This window comes from Thermobia domestica, chromosome 16 (genome assembly GCF_964235325.1).
Source record: "Thermobia domestica chromosome 16, izTheDome1.hap1.1, whole genome shotgun sequence".
Taxonomy (NCBI): domain Eukaryota; kingdom Metazoa; phylum Arthropoda; class Insecta; order Zygentoma; family Lepismatidae; genus Thermobia; species Thermobia domestica.
The window spans coordinates 85,566,421-85,586,396 of record NC_137469.1 but is presented as its reverse complement, the minus strand read 5'-3'; the positions used below and the strand labels follow the sequence as shown (position 1 = coordinate 85,586,396).

General features: G+C 35.2%; 1 protein-coding gene across 2 annotated transcripts in view; it reads right to left on the bottom strand.

The window, feature by feature from the left end:
• Positions 1 to 398: 398 nt before the first annotated feature.
• Keap1 (kelch like ECH associated protein 1) overlaps positions 399 to 19,976 on the bottom strand; it is a 28,002-nt gene continuing 8,424 nt past the window's right edge. For both annotated transcript variants that reach the window (XM_081742713.1, XM_081742712.1), the window contains 5 exons: positions 17,771 to 17,920; positions 14,588 to 15,270; positions 9,718 to 9,923; positions 6,206 to 6,382; positions 399 to 585 (listed from right to left, as the gene is read on the bottom strand). In XM_081742713.1, the coding sequence (XP_081598839.1) occupies positions 416 to 585; positions 6,206 to 6,382; positions 9,718 to 9,923; positions 14,588 to 15,270; positions 17,771 to 17,920 (1,386 nt within the window). In that variant the 3' untranslated portion in view covers positions 399 to 415. The remainder of the gene's footprint in view (positions 586 to 6,205; positions 6,383 to 9,717; positions 9,924 to 14,587; positions 15,271 to 17,770; positions 17,921 to 19,976) is intronic.

Here is a 19,976-nt window from a genome sequence, read left to right as displayed (position 1 = left end):
ATACACCTTCATATTATCGCCAGAATGAAATTATTACAGGCTTCCTTTCACGTCAGAGATAAATACTTAAAATATTTAGACTTTACTTGAATCCAATATTCACAATAAATTCAAGAACTGCAATATGTGCTTGCAATACCGAATTACTATTCATGAAATCTACAGATAATATAGTTGTTGTTGAATGCCTACCTACTTAAGTGGCCGCCGGTGAAAGCATGACACAGCTGCATAACCCAAATGACTTTTTTTAAATAAAGATGTCTCAATTATAATCGAAATAGATTTTTTTAAAGAAAAAGTGCAGTTCTTTGGTAACTCAGAAAAAACTGAGTAATCTACAATATTTTAATTCTTATTTTACAGCAGGTATCAAAAATACAGAAATAATGCACAAGTACAAATATACAATCACTCATATATTCTGACTTGCATCTTGATCACAATGAACAAAACACTGATGAAATGAGACAGCTGATGCGTGGCCAGATCTGCCACATGTAAGAGGCTTCCCATCTTCCCACACGTCTCTCTTGGGATCATAGACTTCGACGATTGACAGAAAATTATGGCCATCGTAACCCCCTGCAAAGAAAATGGTACAAATCTCGTTACAAAATTTTATTAGGATTTAATTCATGATTAAGAGACACTCTAACGATTGCAGAGACATGGGTTTAGAAGTAAATGCTGAGAAAACTAAATACATGGAAGTGCGTCGGGATCGGAATACAACAAATTATGGATGCGTTAAAATATTAAATAATACTTTTGATAAAGTGGATAGTTTGAATATCTAGGATCAATATTAACAGAGGAAAATCATATTCATGAAGAAATTAAATGTCGACTAAAAGCAGGAAATTCGTGTTATTATTCGGTTCAAAATCTCTTGTTGTCGCGAATTCTGTCGAAGAATTTGATTGAAGCTTAAAATATACAAAACGATAATCATGCCTGTTATTCTGTATGGCTGCGAAACATGGTCACTTACTCTGAGGGAAGAACATAGACTAAAAGTATTTGAGAACAAAATCCTGAGACGAATATTCGGACCCAAGAGGAACGGCAACGGGGAATGGCGGAAACTTCATAACGAGTACATAATTTATATGGTTTACCCAACATTGTTAGGGTCGTCAAGTCTTGGAGGCTTAGGTGGGCGGGTCATATAGCTAGAATGGAAGAAAGTAGAAACGCTTTCAAAGTCTTGACTGGAAGACCAATCGGAAAACGACCATTAGGAAGACCTAGGCGCAGATGGGAGGACAATATTAATATGGATCTCGCAGAGATTGGAATACAAAGTAGAAACTGGATGCAGTTAGCTAAGGATAGAAGTCAGTGGAGAGCTTTTGTGAACGCGGCATTGAACCTCCGGGTTCCATAGGTCATAGAGTTAGTTAAGAGACACTCTAACATTTCTTCTTTAAACAAATAACATTATTTTGAATTTTCTATTACGAGTAATATATGCGTTATCGTTAGAAGAAGATATACAACAATAGAAGAATCTGGACTTTTTAGCGCCATAAGAACTACCGGATTTTCTCGAAAACTACGCATGAGAATTTACCAGCCCTCTCATTTTCTTATCTGACGTGTTCTACCAATTGACAGTATTATTAGCTATGCACGACATACTTTTTAACGCCATAACAACTTTTTTCTCAATTTTTTCGAAAACTATGCATGAGGATTTACAGTCAACCCTTTCATTTTGTTCAGTCTCACGTAATCTATCGATTGGCAATATTATTATCAATTATTATTAGCAATGCACAACACATTTTAACGCCATAAGAAGTAATTTTACCCGATTTTCTCGAAAACTTCTTCATTTTCAATAGTTAAAAAATGGGCGACTGAATTCAAACGTGATCGTACTTCTCTTGAAGATGATCTACGTAAGGAAGTTCCAAAACTGCAACCATAGATGAAAACATTAAGAAACTTCTCAATATGTATAAATGATTAAAGGTGTATAAAATAGACGACGCCATAGGCACATCACAAGAAAGTGTACGGTACACTTTACATGAAGCGTCAAATATGAGAAAGCATTATGTAAGATGCGTGCCGTATTTGTTGAATGCTGACCAAAAACGAATTTCTCAACAAAGTTTGCACAGTTTTAAAAATAATCCAACTGATTTTGTGAGCTGATTTAGTACTGTGGATGAGACGTGTGTGCACCACTACACACCAGAAACGAAACAGCAACTAAAGCACTGGAACGAAGTTGGTGACCATGAACCAAAAAAGGCGATGTCTATTTCATCTGCTGGAAAGATTATGGCCAGTATTTTTTTGGGATGCAAAAGAACTCTCTGATAAATACTATGCTAATCTTCTGGAGCAACTGCATGAAAAAATACGTGAGCAGAGGCCTGGATTGCAAAAGAAAGAAAAAATAACATCATCAGGACAATGCACATGCCCACAAAAATGGTTTGCCAATGGGAAAACGGAAGGAGCTGATACGAACCATTGAAACATTCATCCTATTCACCAGACTTGGGACCCTCTCCACCTGTTTCTCTTCATCTAAGAAATTTATGGCTGGGAAATGCTGTCAATGAAAAGGTTATGGTAGCTTTATGTGGATATTTTGCAGACCTTCCTGAACTGCACTTCAGGGATGGAATCTACTCACTGGAGAAACGTTGGATAAAGTTCATTAACCTAAAAGGGAACAAGGTAGACATGTACGTCTACTTTTGACCTAGAAAGCAGTCTTTCACTCCTAGGACAACTTTCATCTTACTATAGTGTGTGTCAAGAACATTGATTCTTATTTCGAAAAATAGCTATGACATCCCTGTTTTGGTTTGGATATCCATAGAACTTGAGATAGAAAAACGTACGTGTGCGTTGTTTTCTGTCATCTCTTTTCGTATTTTTGGTTTCTTTCATTATTTTTATCACGATTAGACTAACTAGCTTCACCGCTTGTTTAGGGAAATGCAGAATTTAAACAAAAAGAAAATACATAATACTAATTCTAGAAATCAAGTCACTATGGAAATAGAAAAGGACAGTAAATTTCATTTCGTTGATTTACTTATTTATACAACGAAACGTCAAGATGTCAGGCCATGTGATTTATAGAACACACACATTTATATTTGAATACCGCTTTTTATTACAAACAGAAAAATAAGTAGAAACTGACAGTAGAAAAGAAACTGTGAAACTGTTAAATAAAGCATTGGAAGTTTATATTGGGTGAATATTATTTGACGTATCTAAGTAAGTGTGTAAAATAAATTCATAATTACTCTGTTCTTATATATATACGGTACCCTAATCTTAATTCTCATTTTCTTCCTCCTCACTTCTGACCACCAATTTTAAGTTCCTCAAAACTTTTACACCTCATAATATAGCTGACATAATAATTTACTTGACGTTTCTTCCCAAAAAAAGTTCTAGAGTTAAATCTTATGCTAAAGAGAATCACTAAAAACTGAAATTTGACAAAAATGACCACTGTTGACTGATTCCTCATATATTTTAATTTCAGGGGAAAATAATTGTACTCGCAAGACGTGTATGGTTTCAAATGCTTAAATTACGGTAGTACTACATTCAATTCACAATAAAAAAAGATTCAAAAAGAGCTGCTCTGAATTCTTGACGACTTAGGGAGTTCCCACAATTATAGACAGTTTAATATGACAAGAGGATTTTCCTGAAGCCTTCGAAATCTTGACCACTTCAGGGATTTTTCAGATCCATGGGATATTTGTTATATTCTTATCAAAACAATTCAGAATTTGTTGATTCTCAATTTATAATGGCCCAGTGAGGCTTCTTTTCTTAATAGTGAAATGTTCGAAAATACACATTTCATGAAATTCAAGAAGTGAAAAATGTTCGACTGGACAGTGAATCGAACTACGGGTTTCCGATGCGTTAATCACTACGGTACTCAGTCCGCTTCTTGACCATTGAAACACTTTTACTATTTAAAGTCGGTGCTTAGTCATTGCGACCACAAAGACTGTAATCATAACCATCGTACTGCTTGGATATTTTTTTATTCGATCCACGGATCAGTGAAACATATTTCTTGCCAAAACAAATCAATCAACTAGCACTCACAGATACAGTGTTTTGTCTACCATATTAAGACATTAGTTAAACATTATTTTTGTTATATCCTGTAACAAAATAAAATAAAAATTAAGTGTTTGGAAAAACACTGTGTATGATTAACACTGTAAGAATGGAATTGTGCCTATTTAATCTTGAAAATTCAGATAACCACAATCAAGTGGTTTGTTTTATTATGTAACAAAATCACTTTACACTACCAACTTCTCACTACAGCAAAACTTCGTCGCTTGAGTTTCATCATACAAAAAACTATTTTAATTAATCACAATGAGCTTTTGTATATTGAGCTAAGATTAAATGGATACAATTCCAACCTTACAGTAATCACACATAGTGGCTTTTTTTTTTTTCCTCTCGAATACTTGGTTTTATTTTACTTTGTTACAGAGCCAAGCAACAAAAATAATATTTAACTATGGTCTTCTAACTTCTGAAGTGGCAGTGCGTGACCATGGTCATAGAACGGACCGAAATATAAAAGATAGGATTCCTACACAAAACGCAGAAACTGCAGGTACAAGGTGAGTAACCTTCTTTTATTGAAAATCTACCCAAGAACATCAACTGAGAAAAAAAAAAAAAAAAAAAAAAGAAAAAAGAAAAAAGAAAAAAAAGAAAGAAAATTCTCGCTCCTTGAATAGGGTTGCCACAAAATTTTTAAAATCATTTTCCGTCACTTTCCATGACTTTCCAGCTGTTTTGTACTTATTTTCCATGACCGCTAGATGAAAAATTAGAATACTTTTTTTTTTTTTTTTGACGGTCTCCACCATCTTCATAGCCGCCCAACCGACATCTTATTTATTTTCCTTCTTTTGTACACTTTACAAAATATATATACATGCATATAACATTTGGATATAATATGTTTCGTGTGAGAGAAAGAAAAACAATCACTATGCAGTCAAAATGATTCGTTAAGTATGTGTTTTAACATGCGTTTTAAGAATAACAATGATTCACTTTTCTGGATACAGTAAGTTTTGTGTGAGAACAAGAAAAATTCTTGTCTTGAATGCTCATTATGAACTCTAAATGATTTGTTATGTGTTAACAAGTGATTTGTTATGAATAACAGTGGTTCACTTTTTCCCTTCATTTTCCAACCGTAGGATTTTCTCTGCAACTGCTTCCTCTTCTACCTGGGCTTTCATCCTAATGACCTTTCTCTCTTCTTGCAGTTTCTGTAGTTGATTTGCAATCCTAAGTTTGTCATTTTTTTCTTCCTTCTCCTCTGTCTTCTGCTTTCGTGTCTCTTCCAAAAAACTTTCATACCTTTGTCTTGCTGCTCGAACAGATCCCAACATTTTACTTCTAATGGTTATATGTTCTCTGCCACCGTGAAACTGGATGGCCTTTTAAACAGTTCTCTTTGCTGTGATGCTGAGCTCACTCTGATTCTCAACCATGAAGTCTTTGTTAATCGAAAATCCAGACTCCACAGATGCATTACCATGCGAAACAATCAACACTAGCTTTACAACTTGCCACAATTCAGCATACCTTTTATCCTGAAGAATACGTTCATAGAAATAACCTAATCGCTATGGTTTATTAGCATGTTATTCTAATATATTCTTTAAAAAAAGTTTGCCTCAAAACATAGTTGAATTAAACTGTAGACTCTTTTATGGAGAACATTTGCTCTATTATTTCTTCTGTCATCACTGGGTTGTTCGTATGTTGTAATTTCAAGAGGACTTATTATTATTATTGTCACACAAACAAAAACTATGCACTACTATCATTACTAAGATACCCACTTAGTCTGTGAAAAAGTATTAAAACAGCAAAATAATTTAAAACATATATCTTCATACAATTTTCCATGACTTTCATCCCTTTTGACCTTGTTTCCATGACTTTCCCTGACCAGTTCCAAATTCCATGACTTTCCCTGACTTTCCACGTCTGTGGCAACCCTGTTGAATTTCATTAACATTTGCACTTGCAGAAAATATGGTTTCAAATTTGACTATTGCCTCCATTTACCATATATTTTATACTTGTATGCTGGCTAGGTAAATACATACACTACGCAATAACTTGCTTGTAAGCAATAAATAAGTAAATGTGTACTTGCCCATTGCATATAGTTTCCCATCAAGTACTGAGACCGATAAAGCGCTTCGAGCAACCTTGATGGGTTTCACAAATTCCCATGTATCCTTTTCAGTATCATACCTCTCCACGGAGTTCAACTGGGTTTTACCATCATAGCCTCCAACAACGTAGATATATTGCCCAAGAGCAGCCACACCTGTTAGAAAATAAATAAATACATATTAACTACGAAGTTTCCTTATAGAGTAAAAAAAATGTCCTCCACTGATTTTTAGCAAATCATTACTGTAAGTACACACTGCATTTTAAACACAAATTCAAACTTTGATAATCAATAACTCGGGAACCAAAGGTCTCCAGCTGATCACATTTAAAATATTAGCAGATTTAATGAGCTCAGTAAAAGCATATGAAATTTTATGGTGTGCAGCGGTTTTGATTCCCCAGCTGTTATGCATCAAATTTGCACATTATTGGACTTAGCAAAAAAAGTTAAAAACTCAGCTTTGATGGCTAGTAACTAGATAATCATAGACTTGCACACCATAATGTTTCATATGTGTAGTAAGCTAGTCATGGTATTTGGCTACTACATCAAATCTGGTTAAAACCAGATGAGTTCCATATTTCACGTGTAAATAGTAATTAGTGAACTGCAAAACTTGAACCAAGTAGAATAAATAAATAAATAAAACGCTTTGATGAAAAACAACTTGGGTACTAAAGATCTTAACTTGACCACATTTGAAATGTTAGTAGAGTTTGATGATCTCAGTAGGCATATGAAATATTATGCAGTATGGAGTTTTGGTTCCCGCGTCATTGGCCATTAAATCCAAGTTGAACTTAAAATAATAATAATAATAATAATAATAATAATAATAATAATAATAATAATAATAATAATAATAATAATAATAATAATAATAAGTCCGAACTCCAGATTTATTGGCCAATAAACTTGAGAACCAAAGGATTACACACCATAATATGCACGTTCGTACGTGTTACTGATATAGTTAATTAAAGCCTGTGACAAACATCTTGGCATTTCAGCTAAACGAATAAAACGCAAGCTCTGGCGCGACGTTGCTAAGTGGTAAAGGGGTGTGGCTATAGCTAAGTAGACAGGTGGCAGGGGATAGACATGGAAACGTGGCAATACCGCTGGCCTCTCATTCGCTAGCAGCATTTAAAGGGAACTCGGAGCGCCGCCTTCAAATGCCAAGATGTTTGTCACGCCGTTTAGCGTTCGCAATGTGTAGTGTAAATTAATAGTGTTTAACGTCAGTAAATTTGTTTAAATGCAAGGGTGGTAGCAGTAAATCGATGACGATAAAACAGGTGAAAAACCAAAGCGATGCTAGGGCGTGAATAACGTAATACAGAAAGTTGTCACAAGTGTGAAACAGCGAAAGGTACATAAAGAGCGAATAAATCAGATGAAAAATTAAGTTGGAAAGTATGATGAATAAGTAGATATATAGTGAAAAATAGATTGTGTAAATCAGTGAAGAAAAGTGAAAATAATTAAACAGCAGGTGAAACCTTTACTGAAAAGAAATAAACATCTGGAACTGAGAATACAAAATATAAAATACGAAAATAAACCACGAATAGAACAATAAAAAGAAACGTAATAAGAAATATAATAAAACACAAATGAACAAAACTCATCCAAATGGGAAAAATGATGCACAAAAGATAAGAGAACATGAGATAACAGGAGAGAACAAGAGAACAGAGCACAGATGATACCGTATATATAAAATGAATTAAAATAGAAGTGGACAAAAGAGAAATTTTAAATATATAAGGTAAAGTGCTAATAACGTTAATTGTCTCGCTTGCAGCTAAAGGGAAATATATTGGAAAGAAAGAAGAGATAAAAACGAAATAATAATAATAATAATAATAATAATAATAATAATAATAATAATAATAAGAAGAAGAAGAAGAAGAAGAGAAGGTTTCAGAGAAAGTGTAGGAAGCAGTAGCGTCTGCTTTGTAATGTCCTGAAGATACAGGTTACAGCAGAGGAAAATGGAAGGTTAAAAATACCATAATATTCAATATTCCTATCAAACTGTGAAGGTTTGTCAGTCTAAATTTGGTCAAGATCGCGGTAGCTTCATCGATCGTTTACGATAAGTATCGTTGTAAATGACTGTTTTACAGGAAAAAAATCAAATGAAGACGTGCTAAGTTTTACTACAAGATTTTTTATTCTAGCCTTTCGATTTATAATTTTTCTTGTTAGAGGCAACATTTTCAAAGTTACTTCAACAAAACTTACATGTTTAATAGTTGTATGTATGCAGGGGACTAATCACTAATATGGATGAAAGGGGTAGACAAATCACCACTGATGCGTCAGGTCTTTTACTGATATTACACCACATGAATTTCTGATGGATAATACACAATGTGTATGAATTTCCGTTCACACACCATTGAAATCCATTTTTATATGCTATCTTTAATTCCATTTTTAGAATCAAACTTCGTATCGTGATCATATAATTGGATCTTTGCAGCAAGAGCACTCTTTATAATGGAAACACGCTGTGAACATTAACGCTTTCACTGCTGCCGACTGCTATACCAGTTCTCATAAATACACGAAATGAAATTTCTAGTTTAACAGCACAAGTTTATGCCTTTTAGGCTAAAGGAGACAGAGCGCAGTGAGAATATGGAAGGAAACGGGAGAACCCATGAATACGATGTTGTCCATCACAAACTTGCATGGCCTGGGATTGAACCAGGGACCCCTCGCACCAGAGGTGAGTTCTCTACCACTAACACAGAACGGCACTGCTGGCAGTCGACAGCAGTGCACTCACCTACTTTTGACAACTGCTACAGCAATCGACGGCAATGAAAAGATTAAGATACAAATTTACAGAAATATTGAACCGTTAAAATTCAACCTTTCTATTTCTGGTGGAGCAAAGAATATTTCCATGTTTACGAAGCAAATGGAAAGACTAACTGTGTCGCAGACGTATTATGAAAAGCTTGCATTTCTTTAATTTTAAAATGTTGAACTTATTTTGAACTGTCCAACTACTAGTTTAATTTTATTTTGGGAAGATGATACCCATCGACATTCGACTAGCCACGCAAAAAACGAAATTAAATCTTTATGATTTACTACATCCCATGGTTACGCCAGCTAGGCTAAAGGAGACTGTGATGATGAGAAATAGTGGAATGAAGAAAGTGGGAGGAAACGGGAGAACCTCGAGAAAACCTACGTACACGGTGTGTGTCCACCACGAGGCTGACTTGGTGCGAGCTGGCGATCGAACCAAGGGCACCATGCACCAGAGATGAACTGAGCCACCGAGGCCCCTCCACTATCCACGCGTTAGCACTTTAAATTGCGATGAGTGATCCCAAACTTGCTTCTGTAACGTGCAGGGCACAATTTAACAGAAAAAAATAAAGAGAAAGATACTTTAAACTTTTTGGTAAGAACACTGATTCCATAGGTTTTTCTAAAATTTCAACTAAATTAATTCTTACCTGCTCCACTCCTGACAGTATTCATTGGTGATATCATATTCCAAGCGTCATTTTCTGGATGGTAACATTCAGCACTGGCTAATCTATTTGCTCCATCATAACCACCTATTGCATATAATAACCGATTTACTACAGCAATACCCACTCCTAAGCGTTTCGAGTACATGGGTCGCACTGACGTCCACTTGTCTTCGTCAGGATCATACCTACAGGAAAAGAAACGGGTCTTTTTTACATTAAAAAATATAGTATACCATAAAGTATATTATTATATGAACATATAAGAAAAACTATTCAAATAAATTGCTCGTGAAAATACCATCATACTCATAGACGTAAATAAACTGTTAAGAAATAACATATTTATTCCTATTCCTGTATATCTTACTGAAGCTTCTTTCTTTTTTACGTTAAACGTCAAACAATTGTATTCTTTAGGTTAAAGGAGGCGGATGATAAATGAAAGTGAATGATGATTAAATTAATTTTCTGTGTTCTCCCACCGGAAATCGAACCCGTGACCACGTGCAACAAAGGTGCACGCGCTAGCTGCTAGACCAGCGGGAAGAGAACTAAAAATTAGGATTATAATAATAAGTATATGAACTTACTTTACCTCTCGCCCTCTATTTCCACTACAACCAAGATGCAAATTTTCAAAACATCTCATCATTATGGAAGCAACAGGAAAAAAAAAAAAAAAAAAAAAGTGCACTACCCAACGTAAGTAAATAAGCACCCACGGAGCAACACGATTTCGTGGCAACACCGAACGAAGGCGAATGACCAATGAATATGAAGTAAATAGTGGTAGTGGTGTAGGCATTAAATACAACAAATGGCATCATAGCTGTAAGAAGCTGACAGAATTTAGCTGAAGTCACATTACTGAACATTGGATGTGTGTAGTAGATGCCAGCGTACCATCAGTGCTGTTGTATACCGCTAGCAACTGTTAACAGAATTATAGTAAAGTTCAAATGGGACCAAATGACATGCAGAATCACAACCGGGTCGACAACATCACACCTGAAATGTGCGGTCGTTTCAAGTGCAAAAAATTCACCCACCCAAATCTGTCAATGATCACAACCGAGGTCCGGTACTGCAAATGTGCAAAAAGAGTTTGAAAATGTTGTGTTACCCTATGTAAACTCAAAATGAACATTTAAAAACCTCATAAATGTAATTTAAACTTTACTGTAACATAATTATAGCAGATAAGCCTTATTAATTATCTTACGCTGGACCACTTAAATAAACATATGAAAAATGTATAGGCCAAAAAGAACTGTTGCATATAGGCATGAGTTTAAATAAATATTAAGAATAGTCCTACAAACACCTAGGCCTACCAAAAGAAGAGGAGTCATATTTAATCTTTCTGTTTTGGTTTCAAAAGTACTTTTTCACTTTGCTATAAACACAACGAATTTTTGGAGCTATCCTCTGGGAATCTGGAATAGCCCATTTCCATTTCCATCCAGTTTGATAGGTTCATAAAACACAAATTTGGATGTCACTGTTTGAATGTCATCATAGGCAGGCCAATTAAAACCACTTAGTCTTTTTTTTTTTTCTTTCTTTCAAAAATTTAACCATGCACGGTCCTTCATCTGGGAAAGCAATAGCCCTCCCAATTTATCAGTCAAGATCATATTAAACGGCGTAATACATTTCTAAGCAAGATTCTGCACTGGTTGGATCAATTTCTCCTGGCAAACTTTCACCAGTTGATGATGAAATTAGTTGATCCAAAGCATATTCTCCACTGTCACTATCTAAGCACAGACTCTTGACTGGATTGCCAGGATAGGAGTATTCCTATTTACTTTTTATATACAAAAAACTAGCAGGTTATACTCATCATATGCGCTAAATAAGCATAAAGTTGAACTGGGGTAATAAAAGACATGCACTCAATTGACCTGAAATGCAATGTTTCAGCGATTTTCAAAATTTCTCATCAATCTTCATAGTCTTCGTCACAAAGTTACATAGCAGTCATTTCCACATTTCTAACTCACTTTTATAAAATTTTATTTTAAAAAAAGTCACGAACTTCAGTGGTAAGTTCAAAGTGAAGGTATTTTGTCACAGTGTGACAATAATATAAAAACTCATATTAGTTCATAAGTGCCAGTGGGGTAGGAAAGTAAAGATATTGACGTTGCCATTACTTATTTTTTTAATATTTTTGCTTTGATATTTACGATATTTTTTGGTCATGTCTCTTATTACCCCGGCCTCCCCTAATACAGTTATAGTGGATGTGCCCGGTCAATTATGTATCTATTTAAGAGTTCATAATCAAGTTCAATGAACTTACTGTAATTCAAGTTTAATATGTATATATGTACACACAAACACACACACACTTATACTTTAAGATTTAAAAAATATGTAGACTAGTAGTCTGACAAGGGTAAGTAATACCATGGCATTATAAATGATATAATAGTCAAAAAAGTAGGCATACTTCATGTAAAAAGAAAGAACAAGACAGATAAGAACTACGTTATAGGGATGTACCGATGTAACGGTATCGGTGACATCGGCCAGTTTTGCGAGTATTGGTATCGGTATCGGCAAATGGACACCGATATTTACCAATACATTTTCCGAACTATTTTCAATTTAATATTAATAATGACACTTATATTTCATCGGGTTCTTTTAGACTTAAATTTGATCTAAATTATTATCAATTGTACCATCGTTTTCTTTATGCATCTGCACGCCTTTGATATGCACTACTCGTACTCAACTCATATTTTTACTCCCTCGATGCCAAAATAGTGGTGAAGAAAAGCCAAAGATTCTCAGTCAGGATCATGGTCGTCCGAAGAAAATTTTCTAGGGAGGGGGGGGGGGCATTCCATGGTTGCTATATTACGTCTAGTATTTAACGTGGTTTGCTATATTAGTATACATTTTCGTGTGCGAAGGTGGGTCCCAGCCTGTCCCTCCCCCTTCGGGCGCCCATGGGCAGGATAACAGACACGTAATTTGAATCTCAAACGAGACAGAGGTTTCGATTCAGAAGAAAATTCTGTGGTAGAAACCCACAAGACTCTCACTTTGTCTTAATTTTCTCCTACTTACTGGTTAAAAACAATTAGTTCTAAAGTTAATAAATAGTTTTATCGTTTTCGACTTCGCTTAAATATAACTCTTATTTTTTCATGGTATACATAGCAACACCTGATTCAGCACGCATAATATTGTAAACAATAAGAACTTGTAACGGTAGTATCCGCTTGCATCATATGTATGTAATAGAGACTAATAAATACAATGTAACTATCAAAGTACATTATCACTTTAAATATCAATCATTGACTCTTACAATTAAGTTTACAGTACGTAAGTATTTGCTGCTTTTTAGTTCATTTTATGTCAGCTGGATTAAATTTAGAGGAAATATATTTTTTGTGTGGAATCTAACATGAAATTCTGCTTTTTGCCTTTGTATGTCAAATTTTGGCCTTATATCTAATATACCCCATTACAATGTTGATCATTTCATTATTCTGAAAATTCCCGATAATATATAAGAAATGTGTCCAAAAGTATCGGTATCGGCCTCTTCAGTATCGGGGAAAAATGGTATCGGTACATCCCTACTACGTTACATAGTGACTGTGACTGTAATACTTTGTAGATAATACAAGGCTTACTAAATAATCGGAAAAGTTGTAAAAATCATTATATTTGACTCTCATTATTACATGTTTGATATTTTGTGATGACATCCTAAAGCTAGTTATAGCGTGGCTGGCACGCATATGTTGCATATGGAACACTGGCAAACAATTACACATAATGAAGGCACCTTTAGTGGATTGCTCCAAGCTACACCATTGAAGTGTCGTTACGTTTCTGCGACACTATGTTTATGAGAAGACTGAGTAGTTCAAATAGACTATAACCAATGTTGAAGATTCTCCACATCCAGTCGGAAAAGCAACATCGGTACAATGGGAAATACTGTTATTTTTGTTTTGGGGACCACATAGAAACTATTCTTGAATATTACATTCCCAGAACTCATAATGTAAACGGTACGATCTACTCCAACCTCCTGCGTAAACAACCTCCAACCTCCTGAAATCAGCCATTCTGCAAAAATACGTGGTCTGGTGTCCAATGGTGCAGTTTTGCTCCATGATAATGCGAGATCATACACTGCCAGTGCTACATTCTCTACCATCGAGGACCTATGGTTTTAGTGCTTATTCGCCTTCAATATTCGCCCAATCTCATATCTTAAGATTTCCACATCTTTAGCTCACTACTTTACTACACTAAATGGATCGAGATTCCAGTGTGACGGAGAAGTCAGTCGGCAGTGCATGATTGGTTTCGAGCGCGTCAAAAAAAAAAAAATTTCTTGTGGACTCAAGTGTCCTTGTCAAGCGCTGGTGCAAAAGCATTGAAATAGACAGAGAAGGGAAGGGAGTGGTTGAGTTCATTGTGAGTTTAACGTCCCTTTCCGCAGCGAGGCTATATGAGACGGGACCTACTGATTAACGTGGAATCCGAAACACATGAGCTCTCGTCGGGTATCGAACCCGAGGGAGGGGAGTAGGAGAACTACGTTGAAGAGTAGTACTGTAATTAGTTTGCTGCTTGTAATAAATATTCTGCAAAAGTATATTTCCGGTTATTTATTGAAGGAGGCTTTACATAACTTAAGTTGTTGTTCAACCTGTATTACGAGAGACTCTATCCACATAAAAAATAAAAATCTAAGGGTTCCGTTAAGCAAAGGTTTTACTCTATATAATATTTCTTATTTACAGTATCTTCCCGTCTGGTACGAAATAACGCACTATAATCTTAAGAATGAACTTCAATACTAACTTACCTTTCAACACTCCTATGATGTATACTCCCAGCAGATCCTCCAACGGCGTACAAAAACCCGTCCATCACAGCCACACCAACCCGATTCCTGGCTACAGACATTGGCCTACATGGTCGCCACTGATTTGTGAATGGATTATACCTATCTACCCAATCAGAATCGTAGTTACACCCAGGAGAATTATTGCGTCCACCGACTGCAAAAAACATGCCTTTTAGGAACGCTCCACCAAGACCCGACCTTGGTATTGGGAGTTTGGCTAGTTCACACCACGTTCCCTCATCAGCGTTATAGCACTCGAAAATGTCCAAACTATGTCGCAAATACCCACCAGCTATATAGATAACCCGAGGCGCATTTGGAGTCCTTTCTCGAACACATGGTTTTTTATGAAGCGTTAAATCCTTGAATATTTTAGCTAAATATTCCCTACATGCTGGTAACTTCTTCAGAACATCACAGTTTTTCATTTGGTCCTTTAGGAAATGTGGTGTCAGATACTGACACCGTACAACATACAGAATATGTTCCATCTTTGGATACCTATTTTCTTCGTCATGTTTAACCCACTTGAGAACAGCATTATACACTTCCGTTTCATCTTGAACGTTCAGTTCATCTCGTTTGATCAGTCCAATTAGCTGACACACAGAGAGTTGCAAAAACTCCTCCTCTTGGCACACCTTCAAGAAACAAATATAAATTATTAATGTCATACGTAAAAATAACTGAAAGGTTGTCTATTAATAAATAATGTTTTACATTATGATTAGATAGTGGATGTTCAGACACTAAAAATCATTGAAAATTGGCACTTTTAATTCAAAATAATGCACTAAACCCATAAAAGAACAGATTTTGGAGTGCAAACAAATGCATACCCAGCTCAATGATGTATTCATTTTTAGCAGCGTGACCAAATACGTCAAACAGTTAAAAACACTAATTAACAAGGAAATTTATTAACAAAAGGTTAAGAAATATAGATTATGAAAGAATACGAATATTTCTGCAGTAGATTTTTTTTTAAAAAAAGTTCTAAATGAAATTTAATATACAAAAATTAGCAATAATGACTTTTAGTCGTGTTTATAGATGACACATAAGAATCAGAAGCTTTTCAACATCTTTTCTGTCATATTTAACAATTTTCTAGATATGTAGGGCTGTCTTAACGCATGGGCTCTAAGTCCCTTGCCCGGAGATCCCAAAACAGAATTACATCTGGCCCGTTACTTGTAACATTTAGTCGTAGGATGCCCAGTACACTGGTTTGTCCAGGGGCCCACGATGCTGTTAAGACGGCACTCAGTACATGTTCCTTTTATCACCTAATGAAAATTGCACCAGCGGCTATTTATCTATAGAAGAAGCCTCGTCCCTCCTTTTTGTGGTTCTCTACGTAAGATTTACATTATTGTAGAACCTGCATTTTCTAGAAAAAACAAGATCCATTCTCTGCCCTACTGCAAGCAAGTGCCATATCGTCTACTCTGCAAGAGTTTAACGCCATTCAGATTAACATTCAACTGCTGTCGGTGATGAAAGGAGTGTTTTTCTCTGATAAAACCGAGCAGAAACGAACATCACTACGATGCCAGAGGGAACTTTCGTTGGCCTATTCCTAGTAGTATGTTCGACATAGTGGGATTTAGCGCATCAGACAATTCAGTTTGTTTATGTAATTCTAGTTTGTTAAGGAATAAAGGAATTTATTCATCCTTTTGTATAACGTTGTATATAATTTTATCACTTTTCTGATTAAAATCGGGAGGGCTTTAGTTTCCATATTGTTAGTTAAATCTGTGCAAACAAGATGATAATTAAACAGGTGAGTGGTAGCTGTTACAGGTTCATGAATTCAGAAATTTCGTCTTGCATGGAAATGAACTAGCCAGTGTATGGCTGATCAAGGGAAATTGTATCCTTTTGGATCACCGAATTTAAAATGAAAATAAAATCTTACACTAAGAATCTTTAATGTTCAACGAAGTAGGACATGGAATTTTCAGTTCTCTTTTTCCTGCAATATTATATCATAAAGTAACAGGAAGAACTTTGAGTACTGTTACGCTGCGTGACCAAGGGTGCCAATATGAAGGAAAAAAATCACGAATGTTACTAGAAATCAATCAGCCGCGGTATTGGCCGAGAATGTAAAAATGAAATGAGGTCTTTAACTTGACGTCCCACGATTCACATTTACGCTAAAGAAGATTATATAAGGATAAGAGTTACGTCTTCCAATATTCTGATACTCTCTCTTTCACTCAAACGCATACTTACACTCAAATGTATATTTTAAAGGAGGAAAAACAGTTCAAGTACTATTCATAAACCTATTCTCCTGTGCGAAGAGCGGGCATTTCAGATAGTATATATATATATATATATATATATATATATATATATATATATATATATATATATATATATATATATATATATATATATATATATATATATATTGTCCATTGAAAGTGATGTCTGTTGTTTTGATCGCATCACGTAAAAACGACTGAATAGTTTGAAATGAATTTTGAAACATAGTACCTACCTCGAGCTAGGCTTTTATCATGTCACTTTGATTTTAGGGACGTATGATGATCAAAATTTAAGCAAATAATTTAGATCTAACTAACTCCTCAAGCTAGAAACATGGAACTCAGTATATCAACTTCTCATCAAAAATAAGCACAATGCCGCATAATAAAACAGACGTAAGAATTTAAAACCCAGAATTCTACAATAAAAATATAATCTTTGTAAATAACTAAAACAATTACGTAAAACAAATTCCATAATTAATTATAGGTCCGTATATTTAATTCATTGACCCATAAGACCCATAGAATGTATTTCAAATCCGGGTGGCGCCCGGAGACCTGGTCACCCTCACCGGACATACAACACAGAATACACAATACAATAGCAATTGTCCAACTAAGACGTACTGAAAATTTTGGTAATGTATAGCGTTTTTATGTTCAAGGTAACGTTCGTATTAACATCTTTCTTTAATTTTTCTATTCTTTTCCTATTTATCTATCAGATGATGAAGCTGCAAGAACACAATGAATGTAGCTGACAACACAGCGTCATTTGAAGATGATAGCACAGAAATGAATACGAAAGTATTTAAGTTTCAACGTTCTTACTTCTAAAATGCCACTTATTACTTACTTGTGTGAAATGTTGCTCAATAAAACGATTAGCCTTTAGATATAAATCATGGCACCCATGTTGGTGAGCAAAATTTGCAATTCCAATCGCATTGCTAGGATCCAGCTGTTTCTCGAGGAACACACAACAAGCATCTATCACATGAGAAACCTGAAAGAAAGAATTTTAAGTTACAAGGCATGCAGAACAGAATATATTTTTATACGTTGTTTTAAGATAGGAGATGGAAAAGTTAAGTACATTATTTGTTTCCTGTCGGAAGTTCTATAAATAGATAAAACAAAGTATATAATGAAATTAATGTCTTACCTATGTTTGAACATAAAAATCGCGGTGCTAAAATTTATCTCTATGTGGCACTGCTTTTAGCACACATTGTTCATAATAGGATCGTTTTCTGAGCGTGTAAACTTATGCGAACTTCCGCCGAATCGAACACTCGACCTACATGAAAAGTTCAAGGGAATGAAACAGCTTGAAGTCTGAAAGAGCGAGGTCTGAACCGGACTGTGTAATGTGTTCTGGAACACGTAACTGCCAAATCAAGCAGGTCTGGCATGAACGTATTGAGCAACATATGTAACAGTGTTATCGTGAAGCAATCTGGCATTTGAATGATGTCTGTTCGGACGATTTTCACGAAGAGCATGACGGTACATTGCAATTTCAGGTGGACAAAACTCCACCAGAAGAGCGCCTTGCATGTTCCAGAGCAGTATCTGAGACTGTTTAAGTAGAATGGGTTTATCTGAATTTCTTAGACGCGGAATATTTCCATGCCATATTGGACTGCTTTGTTTCGGAAGTGTAAAGGAGCACCCAGGACTCATCGCCCGTCAATATACCGTCCTTTCTGTGTGTGACGTTATCAAATGGTCCAAAGATGTCATTATCTGGCCTTTCTGCTCGTCTGTGAGGTTTTTACGCACACGCATCGTGTACTGATCTTACGAAAGCATAATTTGTTATGCACAGTAATGTGTGCTGTACTGTAATACACGTTGAAAATATGTGCCGATATTCAATTTTTATTTTATTTAGTATTTTGTACAAGTCTTTACATCTTTCTTTGCTTTACTCCGATGACAAACTGTTCGCGGCTTGAAAGTTTCGTATTTCTTTTTAAAATCGCCAGTATTTGTATTTCAAACAAGCATGAACCTTCGATTATGATTATCTTTGTAGCTTTAACTGGAAAACAATTCTAATGCATGATTTGTGATTTCGATTCTTACTTTAAATTGCTGACTTCTTTGGAAGAGTACTTAAGTCTCACACAAAAAAATATTTAAAATGCATTTTAGAGAGATTGGCGAATCCCTTATGACAACTATTGCGCATAAAAGATAAAATGCAATTATAGTGTTGTAATTGCACGAAGAATAAAATTAGTATTTTTTCAATTACTTTGATATATAAATTTAAAAGAATGAGGGTAAAATTACAAAAAACACTGACAAATAGCCAGGTATACATTATAAACGAATTACGAATAAATATTAATACCTTTTTGTTTCATCATACAGAAAGTCTATCGATATACACAGTATCTACCATTTGACAGTAATAAGATACAAATTTTCACTCATGAAAACATGATGTATTAATCAATATTGCCACATTACTGTAAAGCAATATTCTTGAGAAAATGTATTATATAGAGGAATGTTTGATTTTCCGTGACTTCCGCGAGATGGCACTCCGGTTTCAAGTTTCAGTTTGTAGTTTTAAGAATTTCGATTGTCTTTCAGTTGTTATAATGTTGTTGACAGTGCTCTAACCGGATAAAATATAGTATCTGAAATTATTTCTTTAAAAAATTAATTTCGTGAACTTTTTGCGAGGAAAAATCATTAAAAGAACAAAATAAAAGGCTGAAAAGCATCGTGAAGACTATGGTGTCTGTCTCAGGAAATAGCACAAATGTGCTTCTTATAAATACACTGTGGCAGTAAGAAACGAACGATGCTGAGCGTTTACGGCGTCCGAAAAAAAAATCAGATCCCAGGAAATGGTAAATAAAATTCATAATGTTTTGTTGAAAGATTTTCGAACGAAGGTTCGCTAGGTAGCTAAGATGGTACGCATCCCAATCGAACGTGCTTTTAATATTCTTCAGGAATATCTAGGTATGAGGAAGCTGTTGGCAAGACGGGTGCCGCAACTCTTTACTGTTGACCAAAAGCAGAATCGCATAAACATATTC